The sequence below is a fragment of the Onychostoma macrolepis genome, chromosome 24, assembly GCF_012432095.1.
Source record: "Onychostoma macrolepis isolate SWU-2019 chromosome 24, ASM1243209v1, whole genome shotgun sequence".
Taxonomy (NCBI): Eukaryota; Metazoa; Chordata; class Actinopteri; order Cypriniformes; family Cyprinidae; genus Onychostoma; species Onychostoma macrolepis.
In genome coordinates, this window is record NC_081178.1 from 9,084,464 (window position 1) to 9,106,691 (window position 22,228).

The window sequence follows — 22,228 nt, forward strand, 5'->3', positions numbered from 1 at the left end:
ATTGTTATTTTAAAGATTATTAATAACATCTCTGAGGGTGTGGACGACCATGCATAATTTAAATGGGCGGGTCCAACAGTGCAGAAGAGGAAGCGCGAGCCAGATGATCCGCGTTCACCTCCTCTAGCGCTGACTTTATACTTGAGAAGCAGATTCACAACAGCGCGGACGTGCCTTCAGTTCTTTTGCAGGTATGTTAACGTTACTTTATCTGACTAAAGAAGGCTCTGTTCTGAGGGTAGACATTATCTGAGTAAGTTTTAACACGCGGAAAAGTAATGACATCTTGGCTGAGTACGAGGCTAGACCTCTATGCGGTGTACTGTGACAGGTTTGACACGCATGGCTACGGAAGGTGGCGGCTATATATTGCATCTGGACTGCATCACATCAGATGAATGTGCGAAAGAGACACATTTGGGATTTAATGTGTGTATATTAGCTACAGTAAGAACTTGAGTGTGACAGCTTTCAAATAATGCAGTTATGTTTCGATTGCCCACACCCACTGATTTTGCAAGACAAACAACCTGCTGTACCTGCAGGGCAACTTCGGAAACTAGAACTGATTCTTAGTTACAATAGCTGCTACAACGGGTTTAAGATACATGCTAACAAACAAAAGGAAAGCTGTGTGTGCTTCATATGTTAATAATTTATTGGAACCTCATTTCTAGGACCTACATCCTTTGAATCTTTTCTCATAAAGAGGTTCCCACACTCTTTCACACAGGTTTTCACAGTGATGCCACAAAATAACCATTTATTTTCCCCCAAATAAGCGTCCAGGGAATAGTTCTTAAATTTAAAATAAACTTTTTTTCCTTAGTGTGAAGCAATTTTAATAATCTAATTACAATAATTTAATAAAACGAACAACTTGTACAATTGAAAGGTTCCATGTATGTTAAAGGTTCTTTATGGAACTACATTGATGCCAATATAGAATGCTATATATATATCAAAAATTAAGCTTTGATACATTTACAGTAAGAAATTTACAAAATACCTTAATGGAACATGATCTTTACTTAATATCCTAATGATTTTTGGCATAAAAGAAAAATGTATAATTTTGACCCATATAATGTATTTTTGGCTATTGCTACAAATATAGCCCAGCGACTTAAGACTGGTTTTGTGGTCCAAGGTCACATATACACATATGCATACACATAATATCAATATATCATGATAGCATTTGTTGTACTGCCTTTAGTAAAAATAAATTATTTATTTATTTATTTCATTGCATATGTGACTTTTATGATTTATTTATTTGATTTATTTTTATAGGAGATCGTGATCCGCACTCATGAGAACAGTCTTCTTTTTACGTTTTATTTTACATTCATCACTGATGGGGAAAGGCAATTTTTATTGATTTATTTTCACCATTTGATTTGGCTGTGGATTGTGGTCTGGACAATTCCTGGTTGATCTTGTGAGATTCATCCAAAAAATGTGTGATGAGTAGCCTATGCTTCATTTCCTTGATTAATATGCTACAAAATCTAGTTTAGGATTGGCAAACGAACCTTTACATAAACATGGATTTTATTATAATCATTTTGTATTGCATAGTCCTGTAAAGTGTATGTGTGGTCCATTTTGTTTTATTGTCATATCAGTAGGATCCCCTCAAGGATCTCGGGACAGAATGGGAGTGTCTGGTTGACTTAGTGGGAAGGTGTTTGACATGTGTTTCACATTGTATTTTACACTTTGTACCCTAATGAGGCTAACTTCCACTTCTGGCAACAACACACATTTAGATAGTGTGTATGTATTGAGGAGAGACCATAATTGCGTACTACTGCACATTCCTTGACCTACGGGTGTGGTTTCTGATTGCTACAAGCCGGGGATCATGAGATATGACAGGTCCATTGATTACAGCAGAGCTGTCAGATGATTATGCTGATGTTATACAGGAGATGGCGCCTAATCTATATGTCATATCTGCTGCATGTAACATCGATTAAAAGTGTTGCGAAGCTACAAGAGTTGCTAAACTGCCTTTTCCCCTGTAGCAACGTCACCCTTTCTCCTCTTTTATTAAACACAGGGGCTGTATGAAGTGAGTAACCACTGTTGCATGTTGGCTACATGAGCAAGTTCAGAGAAAACTGTCTTTGGGTGGCACTGGTGGTGTCGTATGCTCTCATTGTGGTTCATGTGCATCATCATGCTTTGGATCCTCTTTGCAGTGCACATGAAAATATTAGGCCCCTAGTTGTATATCTGAGAACCTTTTTTTACAGAGGTGGTCCTGTTTTTACTATATTTTAAGTAAAATATTGATATGACCAAGCATGTGCGTTGGGCTTAAGGAAAGAGGAAATGGAGCTTGTGGTCTATGTGTAATTGTAATTTTTTTTCTCGAGGGACAGGAAGTTGAGTTCAAGTGAAGATGAGCAATAGATCCTAAGATACACAATGTTTATGTTTAATTTAGAATCTTTTTTGTGAAATAATGTGCAAAATATGGATGAGGATGTAGTGATTCAGTGCACTGACTGTACAGAGCCGAAGAGCTTGTGTGGTTTTGGTAGCAGTTTTAGATTTGCAGTTGTACCCAAGTGTTTGTTGATATGCATTTGTGAGCCACTTTCAATAAGACAGGAATGACTGTTTAATGAAAGTCCTGTGGCCAGACACACTCAATCGCTCTGTCTTCAGTTTAACATAATAAACAGATGCTGTTGTGCATCATGAATAGTCACTTAAAGGAATAGTTCACTCAAAAATTAAAATTTGCTGAATATTTTCTGCACCCATCCACTGCAGAGGATCCTTCGATGAGCAAGTGATGTAATGCTATATTTCTCTTAATCTGTTTATTAATTCCCAAAAGGAAAAGTTTAGTTTGACGCAACAGCAGACAGATACTGAGCAGCATAACAGTGTTTATTAGGGATGACAGAATTGCAATTAGCAGAACTGGTGTTAAATTAAATCACAAGCAGTGTTTAATCAAATCACAGTGAGTTTAACAACATTAATGTCACTTGCTTGTAGGCAAAGGAGGAAATTAAAAATGCAATACATGTCCGTCACACTAGAGGGCGATTATTCCAAAGATTTACCCTTGATCATGTGTGCTCTGCAGTGTTTTGTATAGAATAATACATTAGGGAATTCTCATTAGGGAACCAGTGGAATGCAGTGATGATCCAAACAACATGGAGATGCTCATTTGAATAATTTAGCTGCAGCCATAAACAGAGTAGTAATGGTTCAGTGTGGATTCAGTGCTTGTTTGTGGATGTGCTCAGCAGTGTCATATTTATCTGTTCTCTGAGCATTAGCTGGTAACATGCCTTCATTGTGCATTGATGTTCAATACAAAAATAAATAAATAAGGAAAGAAATTCCTGGCAGTGGTGTGTTAGCCCTCCTCTGTAATTCTTTATATAAGCCCATTAGAAAAACAATAGGCAGGATGCGTTCTATTGGACATGCAGTTAATATATCACCAGGACACAGTGCCTGGATAAAACTGTTCAACATGGTCATGACTCCATCTAATGTTGTTCAAGGGTGGGAATGACTGCAGAACAAAGATTCCAAATTGAAGATTAATTTCTGATCTGTGCATGATGCATACAGTAAATGATTTACAGGTTTGCTGCAGCATTTGAATTAACATTTGATTTTAAACAAATTTACTAGAATTAGTCACTAGAATTTTTTTATGATGGAATTTACATGCAGATCAAGGGAATTGATCAATTACATTATATTTTTTATTTTAACAAAATGATTTTATTAAAAGAATAGTTCACCACAAAAATGAAAATTGTCATCGTTTATGCACCCTCATGTCATTCCAAACCTGTAAAAAAAATTATTATTTTTGTTGAACACAAAAAAAGATATTTTAAAGAATTTTGAAGAACCAAACTGTTGTTGGTCCCCATTCACTTACATAGTAGGGAAAGAAATACTATGGAAGTCAATGGGGGACCATCAACTGACTGGTTACAGCATTCTTCAAAATATCTTCTTTTATGTTCAGCGATAGAAAGAAACTTATACAGGCTGAAGGTGAGGAACAACATGAGGGTGAGTAAATGATGACAAGTTTAATTTTTGAGTTGAACTATTCCTTTAATAATTTAAAAAATAGTAATAATTAAATTAATGACATTAATTGTCAAATTAACACATTAAACTCACGCAATGTACATTACCATTCAAACATGGACAGTAGGATTTTATTTATTTATTTTAATTAATTAGTTTTTTGCATATATCAGAAATACAATAAAAAGTTACATTCTAAAATATTTTTACAATTTACAATAATGTTTTAAAATGTTATTTATTCCTGTGATGGGAAAATGTATTACTGCAACAGAAAAATGTGAACAATTTCAGTATGCTGATTTCATATTCAAGTAGCATTTCTTATTATTATCAATGCTGAAACAGTTGCACTGCTTAATGTTTTTATGGAAACTTTATGGATTCTTTAATGAATAGAAAGTAAAAAAAAAAGCACTTTTTGACCTCAAAACATTGATTGATAGTGAATTTATATTATTTAATTTTAATACTTATTTAATTTTATTTTTTTGCAATGTAGGCTTCACAAATCACAAAAAGCATGTAAATACACTAATACGGTACTAGTACGGTAATAGTATTATTAATAGTAGTAGTAGTAGTATTATAGGTCAGGACCAAAAATACATTTTAAGACATTTTATACAATATATAACAGTGTGTCTCTAAAATGTGGCTTGAAAAAAGTTAAAGACCCTTTATTTAGAGGTGGTTGATGACTAAATATAACACTTGGCTAGGTATGTAAATAAGGGTTGTGTTGTCTCATCCGATGTAAAATGAGTTGTTCAACAGCTACTGGTTGTGTTTATGTAAAGAAACATCACAGTTATGTCCTTTATCACATTTAACCATCTGTGGTGGCCGTTTTTGTTACTTTCTACAGTATCTCAGGTTTCCATCACCACTGAAAGAGCCACAAGTGTTCCATTTCAAACACGGGCGGCACACTCTCTTTATGTGTGACTGTGTGGCGTGTGGGTGTGTATGGACTGTCATGTCATCTGCCATGCAGTCCTACCAGGAGATGAACATTTAATAACAGCTTTCTCCCAGAGAACAACAAGCACTGTGGGCTCAAACGCTGCTTTGCTGCTTTGTTTTAAATGCTATAGGAGTCCAGAAGCTGGTGTGCATCCATTAGATTGATGGGTTAAAATGTGAATAAAAACAAACGAAGGCTGTGGTGTTTGTGTGTAGACTCAATCGACTCGGCGATACGAGAGGGAGATAAGCGTTATATAAGATGTTGGCCCTGAATCATCTGGCAAATATTAACTTAAATGGCACTTTTGAGCATGAAATTTCAGTCTCCAAGAGGAGAGATAAAAAAGCACATCCCACACAAAACATATAAGAAGCATGTTGGTGCATCTCTTGTAAGGCTAGTAAGGCTCCTCCTCCTCTTGGCATGTGACTACTGTTTCAGCCCCCATTATTCTTGGACATATACTCAGACACACTGCTGTTTGCCTGTGAGCGCCGTATCAGTGTGTTTGACTGTATTACACGCTTCTGCTTAGTTTGACTTTTCTGGAGAGAAGAAGAAGCTAAGGATAACAGAAATGATGGGGGCATCTCTGCCTGTGTGCGGGCAGGTTAGTGAACATTCTTTAACATCAGTCAAGTTTATTGTCATACCAACTCTGCATACTTTTAAATGGACATTTAATTCTTTTCTTATGTAGTTGAAAGGATATTTTCTGATATCTCTCTGCTGTCTTTTAAAAGAGAGAGATGCATTTCAAGCAGGCAGAAATAAGGAAGGAACTCTTCTGCTCTGGGTCACTTGTGATTTTTTTTTTTTTTTTTTTTTTTACAACGTGTGTGAATGCTAGTCTAAAAATACGTGCACACTGAGCCATCAGAAAGGTCTGCGTTTGCACAGAGGGTGTGATTTTCGAGATGTTTGTGCACATGTATGTGAGAGAGCGTGAGTCACTGCGGAATGTCACTGTGTAATATAGGCAGACATTATATTTAATAAAAAATATTTTTAATTTAATTGAAATTAAAACGGCTCTCTTTATAGAGAACAGCAAGTGTGTGCTGTCCACCTACCTGATTTGTATCTGGTGGCTCGTGCTTCACACCAACACTTGCAATATACATAGAAAACATTGCCTTGGATTTGCATTTGGTTCGCATGTGGTTTGCTGGAGCATTTATTTTCAGTGCCAGACATGGTTCGTATTTGACCAATTATCAAAATATTTTGTTTGGGAAAATGGCTTCATGTGAGATACAATGGCAGCGAAAAGTTTCGACACTTGACACAATATTTTTAAAGGTGATACAGTAAGCATGTTATAAAGGACAAATATCAGCATATCATAATATTGTAATATTTTATCTAACAATGCTATACAAATATTCTCACTGCAAAAATCTAAATGTTTACCTCAATTTTTTCATGTTCATATTTTTGATCGTAATATACAAGGATCAGGTTTGGAATTACAATACACAAATACACCTAAAGAATCTCAAAATAATCGTATCCTGACCCAAACATGAATTTAACGTTGTATTGTCAGGTCTCTTTCATTCTTTCATTTTTAATTTCTTTATTTCATGTTATTTGAAACTTTATGGAAGTGTGTTTGCATCAGGGTAGGTGTAGTCTGTCATAGTTTCTGTTTGAATATGTAATCAAACCGGTATTACCACAACAACGTCACCTCTCTGCACAACAGCACTGTTCTGGATATTTACTGTTATCGGGACATGCTTCATCAGGTTGCTCCACACACAAGGACACAGTGGTCCCTTTTCCTGCTTCTTTGAAAAGACTCAGTCACTTGCTAGTTAAACAGATACCTTTCAACGAGCACTATTGGCTGTGCATTAATTACAGGGATAGTCCCATTGGAGCAACCTGCGGAACAATGCATGGGTCAGTAACTCGCCAGTTCCTGGATTGCCTTTATCTATTGAGCATGCAATCTTTTTTTTTACTAAAAGCCAGATTATAAATGATTAACGTGCAACCTGCCACTTTAAAAGCCGAAAAAGCAGGGGGAAAAAAGCAAAAACAACATAATCTAGTTTAGCAAAGCATTTTATTTTTTATAAGAGAATGTGAGTGTTTATGGCCCTAAATGGTTGCAGGGCATTTCTAGGTGGTTCCTGACAAAATGTGGTTGTCAAGATATTATTTGATTGTTAAATCTATGATATTCTGGTCCCTAAATATGTTTTGGATTAGTGTTGGGCGATTATGCTCCATAGTCGTATCATTCTTTCGTCAGCCGGTGAGATCGTGATACACGATATTATCATTATTTAATAATTTATTTTGTTTCATAGCTGGGAAGTGAACCAACTCCAGGGTAAGGCTAAAAGCAGCCAAATGTTAGTGTAATCTGTTAACAACACATTATATCTTTTTAGTCAAGTAGCATAAGGATGTCATGTCATTAAAAATGTTTTAATATGACTGAATTTGTACTTCATCATAACAATTTAATAGAAACATTGTAAGTTACTAATTATAGTGCTTACATTTCCTTGGTTATTCAAACAGCGTCTACAGAAAACGTGCGAAGAACATTTACATGATCAAAATACATCATTACTGACTTCAGTGTAGTGCAAGTTTATGTACTTTAAAAAGCACTCCCGTTGTAATCAGTGAAGCTATCTACACTGTATGATTAATAAATATCTTATACTTATATCGCACATGCATCTGCACTCGGTTGTTTATCATGAGAGAATTCGCGAGAGAGCACGCACTGAACAAGAAAAAATCTGAATGCCTCTGATTGGCCATTGTATTCATAAACTCAGCAGAATCATTTATGATTGGTTATAACGCACAACATTGTAAAAAGCATGTAAAAAGAAATACGATGGAACAAATAAGCCCTAATATTAATTAGATAATAATACTAGCCTGATAATAATAATCATCATCATATCGTCAAAGGCATCAGCCATACACTGTCAAAAAAAAAAAGAAAAGTTGAGTCAACTTAAAATTTTAAGACAACCAGCTTCAGCAGATTTTTGAGTTTGCTCAACTTATTTTTGTGGGAGATTCTCAAATGTTTGTTGTATAAACTTAAAACGACAAGTTGAGAAAACTCAAAAATCTGCTGAAGCTGGTTGCGTTAATTTTAAGTTGGCTCAACTTTTCTTTTTTTTTTTTTAACAGTGTAGGCGATATTTCTGACTATCATCAATACACGATACTATCTATGGCACAACCCTATTTCGGATCCCTTATCTATTTGATTTTAGCATTTAATTTATTGTCTCACAGGTAGAAAATCATAACCCTGCTTGCTTAGAGAATGATTAGCACAGCCTTCCAAATAAAGCCACATGATTTATTTATCGGCCATGTTTGTAGCACATGTGCATGATTTTCAACAAACTCCTGAGTACTGTGCAATCTTTCCCAAGACATTTCAAATACCTTTGAAATGAACACAGGCCACTGAATGTGTGATGTACCTTCTGGATTAGATCAGCTAGATAAACATACTTCAGTGTGCTTCATTTTGACACTTGAAGCAGCATGAGGTTGGGCGTTGAGAGCTTGAGGGTGTTTATATTGTAGTGGTGGGAATCTGCCTTTGAAGCTGCTCTGCGGTTGAGGTCCTTTATTTTTAAGTAGTAGTTTATTGAGCCGATCTATCACCGTCCGCCTTCACATGTACAGGTGCATCGGTGAAAAAACACAGGAGGTTTCCACAACTGTTGGAATGTGTGTTTACTCTCCTCATCTTATCAGAAATGAACTGTTTCCACATTCTGATGGAGGTGAAACTTTCTCAGCGAAAGTGAGTGGCAGTACGAGAAGTGTGAATTAGTGTTTTGCTGACTATTGGAACTGTCCTTTGTTCCTCAAACGTGAGAAATGTATATTTGTGCACTGGAACTCGAGGTTATTTGACTTTCTGATTTACATAAAACGAGGAATATTTGAATAAAGTCTTTGCCCTTCACATATCCGCGTGTCTGTGGCTTTTAGGAGGATTTTTAGGGAAATCTTTGTCTAATGTTTGCCCTCTTACCGTTGTAGAACATTATTCATGGCGCTAATCCTATGTGATTTGTTACCTTGGCAAACGTGCTTTTTTAACTCTTGTTACCCACAGCAACCTATTTATAGCTGTTTATAGTAGGGTTCCATTCATCACTGTAATATGAGCCATTGAGCCTCCATTTGCCAAATTTAGCTTTTCTTTTGCATACCAGGATGTGAATTGGTGGACGAGAGCCAATTCAGCGATAATGCCGCAAGATCTCTCAAACAGCTGAAAGCCTCTGATCTGTCTCTTCAAAGCCTCCTTGAAACACATTTAGTCCACAGATGCAGATACACTTATGTTTTTCAGAATTTGAGATTTAGTGTGAGTGCGCAATATCAACCAATATTATGGATCATATTGATCGATCTATACAGTATAGGTTGATATTTGATATTTAATTGTGCATGCTCATTTCCCCTAATTAGATCATCTTTGCTGTCATCTAATGCTTAGTTTAAAAAAAGACATTAAATAATAATTTAATGTCACATTAATAATTGTAACCTTTAGCAAATCTCTAAATTAATATACTTTTTATAATGTGATGCCTATTGAAGTATTTAAAAGGATTGTATTAAGTTTTTAGTGTTTTATTTTTGATTTATTTAGACAAAATAGCATATAATTTTTATATCAACCATTTATTGGCCATAGCATGAAAATAATTATAAAAATTATTATACTTAAGTGTACTTAAGTCTGTATGATTTTCTAATCCTGAATTTTGGCATGAGTCTCTGCTTCATTTAAAGCGAGGCAATAGCAAGTCCTATCCCAAGAAGCATATCAGTTTTCCAAAAATAATTTGTCTAAGAGAGAAATATCACATTTTGACTAGAGATTACTTAGCCCAGGTTTATGTGATGCTGCAGTATTATGTTCTTTAAAATGAGCTTTTCCTCAACAGCCTTTGCATCAGAGTGAGAATCATGTTAGAGGAAGTAAGGGCAGATCTATTTTCATCCTGCTTTTGTGGTTACGAAAATCCACTATTTCATAATCACACTTTAGTTAAGCTAACAGCTCATTGAGCAGAAAAGTGTCTGAACTATTACTGAAGATGTGATGATTATAATGGGCTTTGATGGCTCCAGGTCACATCCATGGAAACAAGAGTTGTACTTCAACAGGACTTCACTCTGAGAGTGTCTAACAAACCTGATTTCATCATTGACAAGCGAAACACTCACCTGGACGCCACAGACCCGCTCTCATGACACATACACAGCATGTCAAGTGTTAAAGGAATCATAAAGTTGTCCAATATGTTAGATTAAACAATAGTCTTAAGTGATCATTGCGAATTAATCCTCCTCCTTATTTTATTCAGTTCTGCCACTGATATGAAGAGTGAATGATTTTAATTTTATACATTTTTAAAATGTAATTTATTTCTGTGATGGAAAAGCTGAATTTTCAGCAGGCTTTACTCCAGTCTTCAGTGTCAACTAGGCCTTCTGAAATCATTCTAAAATGCTGATTTGGTGCTCAAGAAACATTTCTTATTATCAGTGTCGAAAATGATTGTGCTGCTTAATATTTTTTGTGGAAACTGTACTAATGAATAGAAAAAAACATTCATTATAAGTAGATATTTCATAATATGTCCTTGCTGAATGAAAGTATTAATTTCTTTAAAAAAAATCTTACTGACCCAGACTTTTAAATGATGGTGTACTATGACACCGTTATGGACAAAAATGCCTTTTCAGTGATTTTAAATAGGCAATAAGTTATCTTCAAACTAAAAAAAACACTCATTGTTGTCTCTTTCGTTGGATGGTGCAAAGCAAATGTGCACAGGCCAAAGGTGAGGTTTGTTTTTACATTAATGAATGTTTCTGTGGGACATGCAGCTTATCTGGACAAAAGGGGATTTTTTTGTTTTGTATGTGACGTCTTTATGCATCTCAAACCTTTTTGTGAGCTGTTAGAAGGAAAGAAGAACAGGATGTAGGTTGTAGACTGCCATCTGTTGTCCCTAATTTAGTTCTCAACTTTTTATGGTCAGCAGAGATTTGTCTCATGTTTAGGTCTGAATGAGTTACTCTAATTCTCATTTCACCTCATCCAAAAACAAGTGACACACACATGCTTACACACACGTTTGTTTGACATTCCCTATTGAAGACAATATTCAAACAATCATATCTCACACCATTCCATGAATGTTTGAAGGATTTATGTCTTTTTCTAAAAAGCAAACAGTTTTAATGCTTCCTCATTTCTCCTGTTAAACAAAGTGTTGTGTGTCTTAAAGGAGTGCCCTGGCCGGCTGGCCGATTGTTAGCCATGCTGCGACAGCAAGAACCCACAGTCAGCACCCTGCATCTGGTGGCCAATGATATGACAGATATCATGGAGAACTTGGACACACGAGAACTCGACATTGGCGATGGGGAAGAGGAGTTTGACGGCCAGGACCCCAATAGTGCAGGTAAAAGAAACAATGGCGTAAAATCACTAAATAATCTTTATTAGTGAATCTATATTAATATAAAACTACAGAAGACGAAAAGGAAGATAGAAATTCACTGACCTATTTTTATTTTTATTTTTTATTAATGCGGAAACGGTATGCAAACAGTAATACAACCATCAACAAATAAAAATGATAGACAATGACAACGAAATAAAAGGAAAATAAATAAATAAATAAAAGAAAAACGGTGTTTAATACATTAGGCTACAAACTGAAAAAAAACTATTTGAGACTTGCATGTCATTAAAGATAGGAAAAGACAAACAGATACATTTTTTAAAAGCTTTTTTTGTTCTTAGACAATTGGATCAATGAAAAGTATTGCTCAAATTCTTTCATGAAAACAAAAGAGAGAGGTCTGGACTGGCCGAACTTTGGCAGGAACAGCGAGCGCTATATGATGTCATTGCATCAGGGAACTTCACGCGATTGCTTCGGAATTCGGCAGGTCTTAAAATCGTGTCGTATATCACTGCATCCAAACAATTTTCAGATAAACTCACTAGTGTCCTGTGCGTGGACATACGATCTTCCGATTGTCAGAATTTGCACTGTGTACGCCCGGTTTTAGTCGCAGAAAAAAATAAAATAAATAAAGATCCACAGACTAAGTCACGCAGTCCGTGACTAACAGATCATCAATGGCTGGTACATCGGGCAGGACATCCAAACGCTCGCTTATATCATTCATCGACCTCAAATATGGCTTATCATCTGAAATATGTAAGTATTAGCAACTTTACATGGCCGCTCAATCTAATGTTAACCTAGAGAAATGTGCGCTGTTCAAGTGTCTGTGCGGAGTGTGGAATAGTTTAGCGCGCTCACTGCAGGACAGATGGAGGTGCCGGTGCACTCACTTGCTCTTAATATACTCCTCATTTTTGGTCATACAGATAAGAGTTATACACCTTTCGAATCTGTAAAGACTCACTCTATGTTTTTGTACATTTGTGTGCACTCACAATACCACGCTTTTGTAAAATAATGAAAGCTAACAGGATGTGCTTTCTGTGAACTTGAGCGTGAAACTGCGTGTATATCTTTGCCTTACAGACATTAAAAATATATCTATATAGAGTGAAATGTCTACTTTGAAATGAACCAATTCAAATGGAAAACTAATTCTCAGATTATGTAATCCGTATGAAACATGCAGACATCACTACTGCGGAGATGACGAGTCAGTGTAGCCGACTTCATCTCTTAAACCGAGAACAAAGAAAGCACTGGTTTATCAAATTATTCAAATATTAATGCAGTCTCCTTACTGTTTTTTCCTGACACATTCATAATCATTACTTCTGCCAGTGCACTGTGGCAAGCTTTATGCCTGTGCTTGAGCACTATATATATACTAATATTGAATTTAATATTGAAACTAATATTGAAATTATATTGATATATGCTACCATTTGGGTTAAGTTTGGGGTTAGTTTTTTTTTTTTTTAAAGAAATTAAATTAACCTCTTAACTGTCTTTAAATTACTGTAGTTATTCTGTTCTGAACATCAAATCCTTTGTTTTTCCATCAAATGTATTTTAAGTAGTTGATTGAATAAAAATATTTGGATTTTATATTTAAAAATTACCTCAAGTTAGCATCAGGTAGCTAATTAGCTAGCCAGCTAGGTAAAACGCCCCCTTTGTTACAAATACAATTTTTGTTAAAAATCTAATAACTTGAAAACTCTGGACATTTTGCATACTTGGTTTATAATTTATGCCACTGTCACTAAAACTATAACTTTTTCGGACACATTTAACTTTTCACCAAAGAAAAAAAAAAGTGACATAATCGTTAAGGGGGGCATTTTCCCCCACTCTACCTTAAATCCTAATCTAATCATGACAAACTCTATATCGTTGGAAAGGTCCAAGACTCCTAAATAGATATTTTACCACTTTTTTTTTTGTTAAAAATTATGTAGGAAAAGTAATAGATTAATGTATGACAAGAGTGCAACTGAAAAATCTACATCATAACAGGAGTTCTGACCTTTGTCACAGAAAGTTTTCTTAGTCACGCTTTAGAAGTCATAAGAAATTATATATCAATTGAAAACTTAAAATCTCAAAATTCGTTCTTTGAAACCCATTTTAAAATCAGACATTGCATTACCATGGAAATGGTACATCAAAATCATGTTACAAAATGTTTTCTTTCATGAATTATAAAAAATTAATAGTTTGGATAGTGCACTTTAAAATGTGTGATCTATGTTCAAAACTGTGAGTGACAGTTAAGGGGTTAATACTTTTATTCAGGAAGGGTGCATTAAATGAGTGAATTATAAAACAGTGAATTTTATATAAGACATTACATTTAAAATAAATGCTGTTCTTTTGAACTTTTTATACATTAAAGAATCCTGAAAATCATGGTTTCCAGAAAAATATTAAGCAGCGCAACTGTTTTCAACAGTAATAATAATAGAAATGTTTCTTGAACAAGAAATCCGTATATTTGAATGATTTCTGAAGGATCTTGTGACACTAAAGACACAGTATTGGCTGCTGAAAATTCAACTTTGCATCACAGGAATAAATTACATTTTAATATACTCTATTTTCAAATATATATATATATATATATATATATACATTTTAATTTTAATAATATTTTACAATATTGCTGTTTTCATTGTAGTTTTGAATAAAACACACAAACACAGCCCTTATGGGCATAAGAGGCAGCTTTCAAAAACAAAACAAAAGTCTTACCAACCCCAAACTTTTGAACAGCAGTGTACATATAACTGTCAGAAATTAATTTGAAATATTTTTTCCACAGAAAACCGCATCCCCTTCTCAGCTGTGTATAAAACAATAGGCTTTAAAGAGACTGATGCGCGTGTATTTCTTACTGCGTTTCCCATCACCGCCAAAATCCTGGAGGTGGAACGCTTCACTTCTGCACAGGATCGCTTCAACATCACCTCCCAGAGAAGCGTCTCTAAGGTGAGATCTCCCACTCCCGTTCCCCTTCATGAAGTGTTAGTATGTGGGCTGAGGAGGTATATTTGTTGCCCGGGAGATTTAGAGGTTGCTAAGACAATTTACATGTTGCCCTGGAGATTTGGACACTATACACAAAAATACTTAGCACATGCAAAATAGTTTTTCAGAAGAATAATGGCAAAAGGATCTGTTAATGAATCTAATGAAGACTCATCCCTCGTTTTTGGAAATAGTTTATTAAATGTTTAAATAGTTGAAATATTAAACCCAACTGTTGTTTATTTTATTTTATTTTATTTTTACTTTACAATGACCATGGTGACCATCTGTCAAGGTCCAAAAAGACACAATAAAAGCACCATCAGTTTTACATGTTTGTTGTTGTTGTTTTTTTTCCAATTCTACTTTTGTGTTGTTCAGAAAACAGCATACAGTTTTGAACGACATGAGGGTGAGTAAATCATAAAAGAATTGATTTTATTTATCCCTTTTTCTCTTGACTGTTCATGTATCCAGGTGCTTCCTGCAGTGTTTAAGATAGAGATGAGACACGGAAACTTCACCTGGTTGATAAAAAGGAAGGAGAAACATTTTATGGAGCTTCACAGGGAACTACGCACCTACAAGACCTTCCTCAGAATTCCACTGCCATCCCGCAGGTGACTAATATTAATTTAAATGATGTAAATTTATATTATATTAGAATTTTTTTTACATGTACTCTACTTTAAAAAGTCTGAAGTCTAAGATTTTAATTTATTTTTGGTAACACTTTATTTTTAGGTGTCCTTGTTAAACATTTTACATGTACTTACTTTTATATAAACAATAAATTATGCATAATAACATGCAAGTAACCCTAAACCAAACCCTAATCCTAACTCTAACCATATAGTAAGTACATGTAGTTAATTAATATTACTCAGTACTTTAAATATACTGTATAACTACACTGTAACAAGGATACCTTAAAATAAAGTGTAACCTTATTTTATTTATTTATTTTTTCAGTCTCTTATGCTCACCAAGGTTGCTTTTATTTGATAAAAATACAGTAATAAAAACAGTGATATTGTAAAACATTATTACGATTTAAAATAAATAAATAAATATATATATATATATATATATATATATATATATATATATATATATATATATATATATATATATATTTTAACTGTAATTGATTCCTGTGACGGCAAAGCTGAATTTTCAGCAGCAATTACTATAGTCTTCAGTCTCACATGATCCTTCAGAAATCATTCTAATAAGCTGATTTCGTGCTCAAGACACATTTCTTATTATTAACAATGTTCAGCAGCATTTATTGGATATAGAAGTATGTTGTAACTTTATAAATGTCTTTACTGTCACTTTTAATCAATTTAAAGCATTCTTGCTGCATTTGCTGTCTTGTGGCAATCTTAAGATCTCTTCCTCTGTCTTTGCCATCTTTTTTTTTCGTTTGGTCAATAGTCACGCGGAGAGGAGGCACACTATAAACAGGAACCTTGAACGGAACATACCAAGTCTACCCCGGGGAGGAGGCGAAGAACTGGCCAGAGAAGAGCAAGTGTCTAGTCGAAAAGTCAGTTTCCTGTTTCACTGATACACTGCTGACAGCATCATATGTTTGGTGTCTGACTAGTGTAATTTCCTTTACAGAGACAACTTGAAGACTACTTGAATAAGCTGCTTAAAATGCCAATGTACAGAAACTACCATGCAACAGTATGTGTATATTTGGATTATGTACAATATTTCAGTTCGTATGTTATTTCTTGAATTACATGCATTAACAACCTGTTCTGTTTTGTGCCATAGATGGAATTCATTGAAGTGAGTCAGCTGTCCTTCATTCATGATTTGGGACCAAAAGGCTTGTAAGAACTCTTCATTTATTGGCTAATAATCATTTATAGATATATAATTGCATTTTGTGACATTTTGTGACCCTGTTTCCTTGCCAGGGAGGGCATGGTTCTCAAAAGGTCAGGGGGTCACCGTATTCCTGGACTGAACTGCTGTGGCCACAGCAAAATGTGTTACCGCTGGTCTAAACGGTCAGTTTGGTGTCATTCATATTCAAATTATACAAAACAATCACCATGCAACTTACCCTCCTTTAAAATACAGCAAGATGATTTTCAAGTAAAGACCTTTTTTTTTTTTTTTTTTTTTACTGTTGGTTTTACAGGTGGATGGTGGTGAAGGACTCTTTCCTAGTCCTCATGAAGCCAGACTCAGGTGCCATCTCATTCGTCCTGCTAGTGGATAAGGCGTTCGGCATCAAAATGGACACTAAAGACACTGAGACAAAGCATGGTGTCCGCATAGACAGTCTGTCCAGGTGTGTCATTGATCACACATGGTCATTGAGGCAGAATGTTGACTTTTTTTTTGATAAAGTGAAAGAGCTTTTTGCTTTTTAAAGGGCTCTGGTGCTGAAGTTCACGAGTTACCGTCACGCCCGCTGGTGGGGGCAGGCCGTCGATGAATTTGTGCGCAAGTATGGCAGCAATTTCTTTAAGGATCACCGCTTTGGATCCTTCGCCAATGAACAGAAGAATATCCCATCTAAATGGTAAATATAGCTTTTTGCATTCATCCAGTCATAAAAAGTTCATACCATAAATGCTTTGGGGTGGGTACTTTTGACTTGGGCCAATAAGCAACCACCTAGCAACACCCTTGCAACATCCCACTAAACCTTTTACACGGGCAGGAACCACTCACATTTTCTTCAGAAAATGTCAAATACTAGCTAGCATTTAGCTTTCGTATTATATATTATTATTTATTTAATGAAGGAAAATAAATTTGAAGCCCACTAAAGCTAAGTTTTAGCTTGTTAAACTTAAATGATTAAAACTTTTACCTAAGTTTTTTGTATTAAATTGTGTTGTGTTAAATGTTATATTTTGTTATATTACTGATTATTATTATTATTATTATTATTATTATTGATTCATTGAAAAAATGATATTTTGGGTTTACAAAGCACACTTAAGCTAACTAATAGCTTATTAAAAGCTTTAGTTTACTTAAACTTAAATGATTAAACCTTCATTATTAAATTTTATATATATAATATATATGTATATATGTGTGTGTGTGTGTGTGTCATATTAATGATTATTATTATTTATTCATTGAAAAAAGGATAATTCGAGTTTACTTTTAGCTTTAGTTTTATATTAAATTATAATTTATTAGCCATTATGTTGTATTATATTAATGATTATTATTATTATTATTTCTTGAAATTATAATTTTATTATAATTTGTGTTTACTATTATATTATATTATATTACTGATTACATTACATTATTATATTAAATTACATTTAATAATAATAATAATTACTATTTTCTGAACAAATTGTAACTTTTAGCTTCAGTTTTATATTTTATTATAATATAGTAGTTATTGCATTGTTATATGATATTATGCTATATCATATCACTGATTATATTATTTTTTTGAAAAAAATTATAATTTGAGTTTACCCAAGCTAACTTTTAGCTTCAGTTTTAAATTAAATTGTATCAGCTAGTGTATTGTATTATATTATTGCACTGATTATGTTATTATTTGTTTTCAGCTACAGTAATACGTTTCAAAACCATGCAGAGAAAATCAATAACGCATCTAGCAGAAGCAGGTCTCAAAGGTTTCCCAGAACAGATAAACATGTGAAAGCTTCAGCCGTCTGCCGCTGTGTCTTCGGGTGAAGTCTGTTTCGCAGGAGTAACTTGAGAGAAAGAGAGGGAAAGTGTAACCATAGACTCCATCCTCTTTTGACCCCGTGGAGGAGTGAGATAGTATCTAGGGCGCAGCTTCGCTGCTGGCCTGGGCAGATGATTTGTTGTTCATTGTTGCAGCATTAAGCCCTATTAGTGTACTTGTTCTCTGAATAATGAAAATTATGTAATTAAGTTTGAGAAACAGCGAGAGTGTGAGCTTGAGACTATCAGCCTTACCCATTGATTTGACTGGCTGGGTGTGTGTTTCAGGTATGTGAATGGGAAGCAGTACATGGAGGACGTGGCGAATGCACTGGAGGAGGCAGAGGAGGAGATCTTTATCACCGACTGGTGGTATGTTGAAATAAAACGACTCCCATACATTTAGCTTTCCTTTGGGTACTATTGATTTATTTTAGAAGTAATGCACAGATTAGATAAACTGCATCGGTTAATATATCCACAATAAAACTTCCCCTAAACCCTGAGAAAATCAATAACCTTGCTCAGTTCTAGGAATGCAACAGGATATTGAGTTCATTTCTTAAAGGGTTTCTTGGAAACAGAACAGAGACCATACTGGATATACTGACTTAAGGATATCAGTGTCCTTACCAGTCCTCACACAACAGATGTGTTTTATATATTCAAATATTCAATACTATGTGCACGTGGAGCACAATTTAAAAATGAAAATGATGAGCAACCTGCAGAGCTATGGAAAAATAATTGAAAGTAATTACATCTTAAAAAGTCATTTCTCTACTAAAATAATATAATATAATATTAAACTCCTTTTACTGTTTATTTATTTTAATTTTTTTTTTTTTTTTATTTGTAATTGTTAATATATTTAAAATATAATTGTATTAAAATATAATTAAAATAATTAACAAATTTAAGTTATTGAATTTATTCATTTATTTTGTTTTCGTTTTATATTTTTTATTTTGTATTAATTTAACACAATTTATTTTATTTCATATAGATTTAAAAAATAATATATCCTTTTATTAATTATATTTTTTGTTATTTTATTTTATTTTAAAAATATCTTTATCCAGTAACGATGTATGACTGCAAAAGTTTATTGTTCCAAAGTTTGAGAACCTTGAAAATAGAAAAAAAAAAATCACTTTCATAGTATACTGTTACTTGTCACGTTCGCAAAAACTCGGATGGAAGAGATGTATTGCTTATTGCTTTGTCCTGTCATAACAATTAGGTCATGAACTGAGAAAAGCCCAAAGGAAGGTAGTAGAAAGAAAGAGAGGGAAAGAAAGATAGTTGTATACTTTGTATGCACCCTCTCAGAGGGCACCTCCAGCTGGGAGCAATGGCCAAACGGATCCGTTACCTTCATCAGACAGATGCCTGGTGCTGTGTTACAGCATCACTCAGTCATCACAGCAGACATCCTGCAAGTGTGAGATTCGAGTGTGTGTGTGTGTGCACTTTTTTCCCCTAGCTTAATACATTTGAATTTATGTAGACGATAGTGAGATGTGAGACTAGACGTTGATGCATATTTGATGTTACAAATGCTTCCCCTGCTGATGGAGGTCACCTCTTTGTGTCACGGTAGGCTGAGCCCTGAGATCTTCCTCAAGAGGCCTGTCGTCGAGGGCAACCGCTGGAGACTCGATTCCATTTTGAAACGGCAAGCAGTGAGTTAATCCAACACGTAGCTGTGATGAAACTGCTATCCATCTGTGACTTTACTGCACCAGCAATAAAACCTTCCCATTCAGTGTTCTCATGTAATAATTTACACTCCAGGGTGTTTTCTGTTTTCCTGGTGATATATTAATATTGACTGGCGGATTTGCTGTACTGATTATCAAGAACTGTTTGTTCTTGCAGCAAAAAGGTGTGCGGATCTTTGTGATGTTGTACAAGGAGGTGGAATTGGCTCTCGGCATAAACAGCGAATACAGCAAACGGACACTACTACAACTTCACCCAAATATCAAGGTGAGATGAAAATAGTCAGTTCATGAATCAGCCCACATGAAGCTGTGAATATGAACAAGTCATCAATGAATGCAGAGCTAATACCTACTGAAATAAAACCTTTAGGAGCCATTTTTTGAGTTGACAAATTACAGAATTGCTTGAAAATGTAACCACAAAGATTTTAAAGTTATATAAACAAGTTTTTCATATAAATTAGCTCCAATCTGACGCTATTGCTCTGTAACTATAATTCTGTAAGAATACTTCCTGTTTGAAAAAAAAAAAAGTACAATTGGACCTCAAATGCCAATAATTATCAATAATATGGAAGTAAAATATTTACTTTTTTTTTTTTTTAGAATGCCATTAATAATTTATCACAAATCTCTGTTGTGAACATGTGTTTTAAGTTACACATTGTCATATCTACAACCAGTGTTAGGCTCGTTACTCCAAAAATGTAATTTTTTAATTTATAAATCTAGAAATTATTGGAATTTGGATTTCAAATCAGTAGGGGTTTATGCATCATAAGTAAATAAGTAACGAGCTGTTTTATGGATGGTAACTGTAATTTTATTACTGAAATCTTGGGTAACATTTAATCTTAAGGTGTCTTTGTTACACGTTACATGTGCTTACTATTATAATAACAATTAATTATGCATAATTACATGCAAGTAACCCAAGCCAAACCCTAATCATATAGTAAGAACATGTAGTCAATTAATATTACTGAGTACCTAAATGTTTAATCACACTGTAACAAGGACACCTTAAAATAAAGTGTAACCAAATCTTATTTCTAATTAGTTACACTACTAGTTACTGCTAAAAGTAATATTATTACTGTAACTAGTTACTAGTAAGTAGTTACTGCCCAACACTGTCTACAACTTGTGCTAATGTAACTCAAACCTAAAGTAACCATCACAGTAATGGTCCCTAGTTTATTTTGAATCAGACATACAGTAATTTGAAAATGACTCAATTCAACGAGGGTATCATTTGGGAGGTCAGTAAGAAATCACTGACTGTTTCAAAGCTGTGTAATAAATTCTATTGACTGACTCATTAAAAAGTACTTCTTCATAAGTCATTTGTTCACAAATTGGACATCTGGCACATACTCTAACAAGTTTAAGTCTGACTGATCTGCAAATGGACTTAAAGTTTTCTTGACTGTGGCCAACTATGTTGACTTGTGTTTTTGTTTTTTGTTTTGCAGTTTTGCAATCTTTAACCACTGTGCTACATCAAAGAGTGCTAACAAATTTCTTTTCTCAGGTAATGAGGCATCCTGACCATGTCTCCTCTTCCGTGTACCTGTGGGCGCATCATGAGAAGATTGTAGTGATTGACCAATCGGTGGCTTTTGTGGGAGGTATTGACTTGGCGTACGGACGCTGGGATGATGTGGAGCATCGGCTGACTGACATAGGAAGTGTGACCAGGACTCTTCTTGTGTCTGCAGAGGTTTGGGAAATCTCATATTTTATACTGGCAGTGTTGTTTTGTATGATTTATATACTATCATAGTATTTATTAAAGGGACAGTTCACCCAAAAATGAAAATTCTGTCATTAATTACTCATTCTCATGTCATTCCAAACCTGTAAGACCTTTGTTCATCTTCGGAACACAAATATTTCAGATGAAATCTGAGAGCTTTCTGACCCTGCATAGACAGCAATGCAACTGAAATGTTCAAGTCCCAGAAAGGTAGTAAGGACATTGTTGAAACAGTCCATGTGATATCAGTGGCTCAACCTTAATTTTATAAAGCTACGAGAATACTTTTTCAAAGTACACAAAACAAAAATAACAAATTTATTCAACAATTCTTCTCTTCCACGTCACTGTCCGCCGCCATTATCAAGAATACCATGATGCAGGTGCGTGGTGCTGCTAGAACCCGGATGCGCTGCTGCTTGTTTGCAAGCAAATGAATGCACACGCATGCGTT

At 34.6% G+C, this 22,228-nt stretch overlaps 1 protein-coding gene across 2 annotated transcripts in view; it reads left to right on the top strand.

Annotated features, from left to right (window-relative positions):
* The first annotated feature begins 67 nt into the window (after nt 1-67).
* pld1b (phospholipase D1b) overlaps nt 68-22,228 on the top strand; it is a 31,094-nt gene continuing 8,933 nt past the window's right edge. Inside the window, exons 1-14 of one of the 2 annotated variants that reach the window (XM_058765891.1) lie at nt 68-191; nt 11,374-11,550; nt 14,390-14,556; nt 15,073-15,215; nt 16,036-16,147; nt 16,225-16,290; nt 16,384-16,442; nt 16,530-16,622; nt 16,757-16,909; nt 16,994-17,143; nt 18,577-18,660; nt 19,892-19,973; nt 20,170-20,280; nt 21,550-21,738. In XM_058765891.1, coding sequence (XP_058621874.1) covers nt 11,406-11,550; nt 14,390-14,556; nt 15,073-15,215; nt 16,036-16,147; nt 16,225-16,290; nt 16,384-16,442; nt 16,530-16,622; nt 16,757-16,909; nt 16,994-17,143; nt 18,577-18,660; nt 19,892-19,973; nt 20,170-20,280; nt 21,550-21,738 — 1,554 coding nt within the window. In that variant the 5' untranslated portion in view covers nt 68-191; nt 11,374-11,405. Of the gene's footprint in view, nt 192-5,516; nt 5,670-11,373; nt 11,551-14,389; nt 14,557-15,072; nt 15,216-16,035; nt 16,148-16,224; nt 16,291-16,383; nt 16,443-16,529; nt 16,623-16,756; nt 16,910-16,993; nt 17,144-18,576; nt 18,661-19,891; nt 19,974-20,169; nt 20,281-21,549; nt 21,739-22,228 lie in introns of those variants that run through there. The other variant, XM_058765890.1, reaches the window with a different exon arrangement.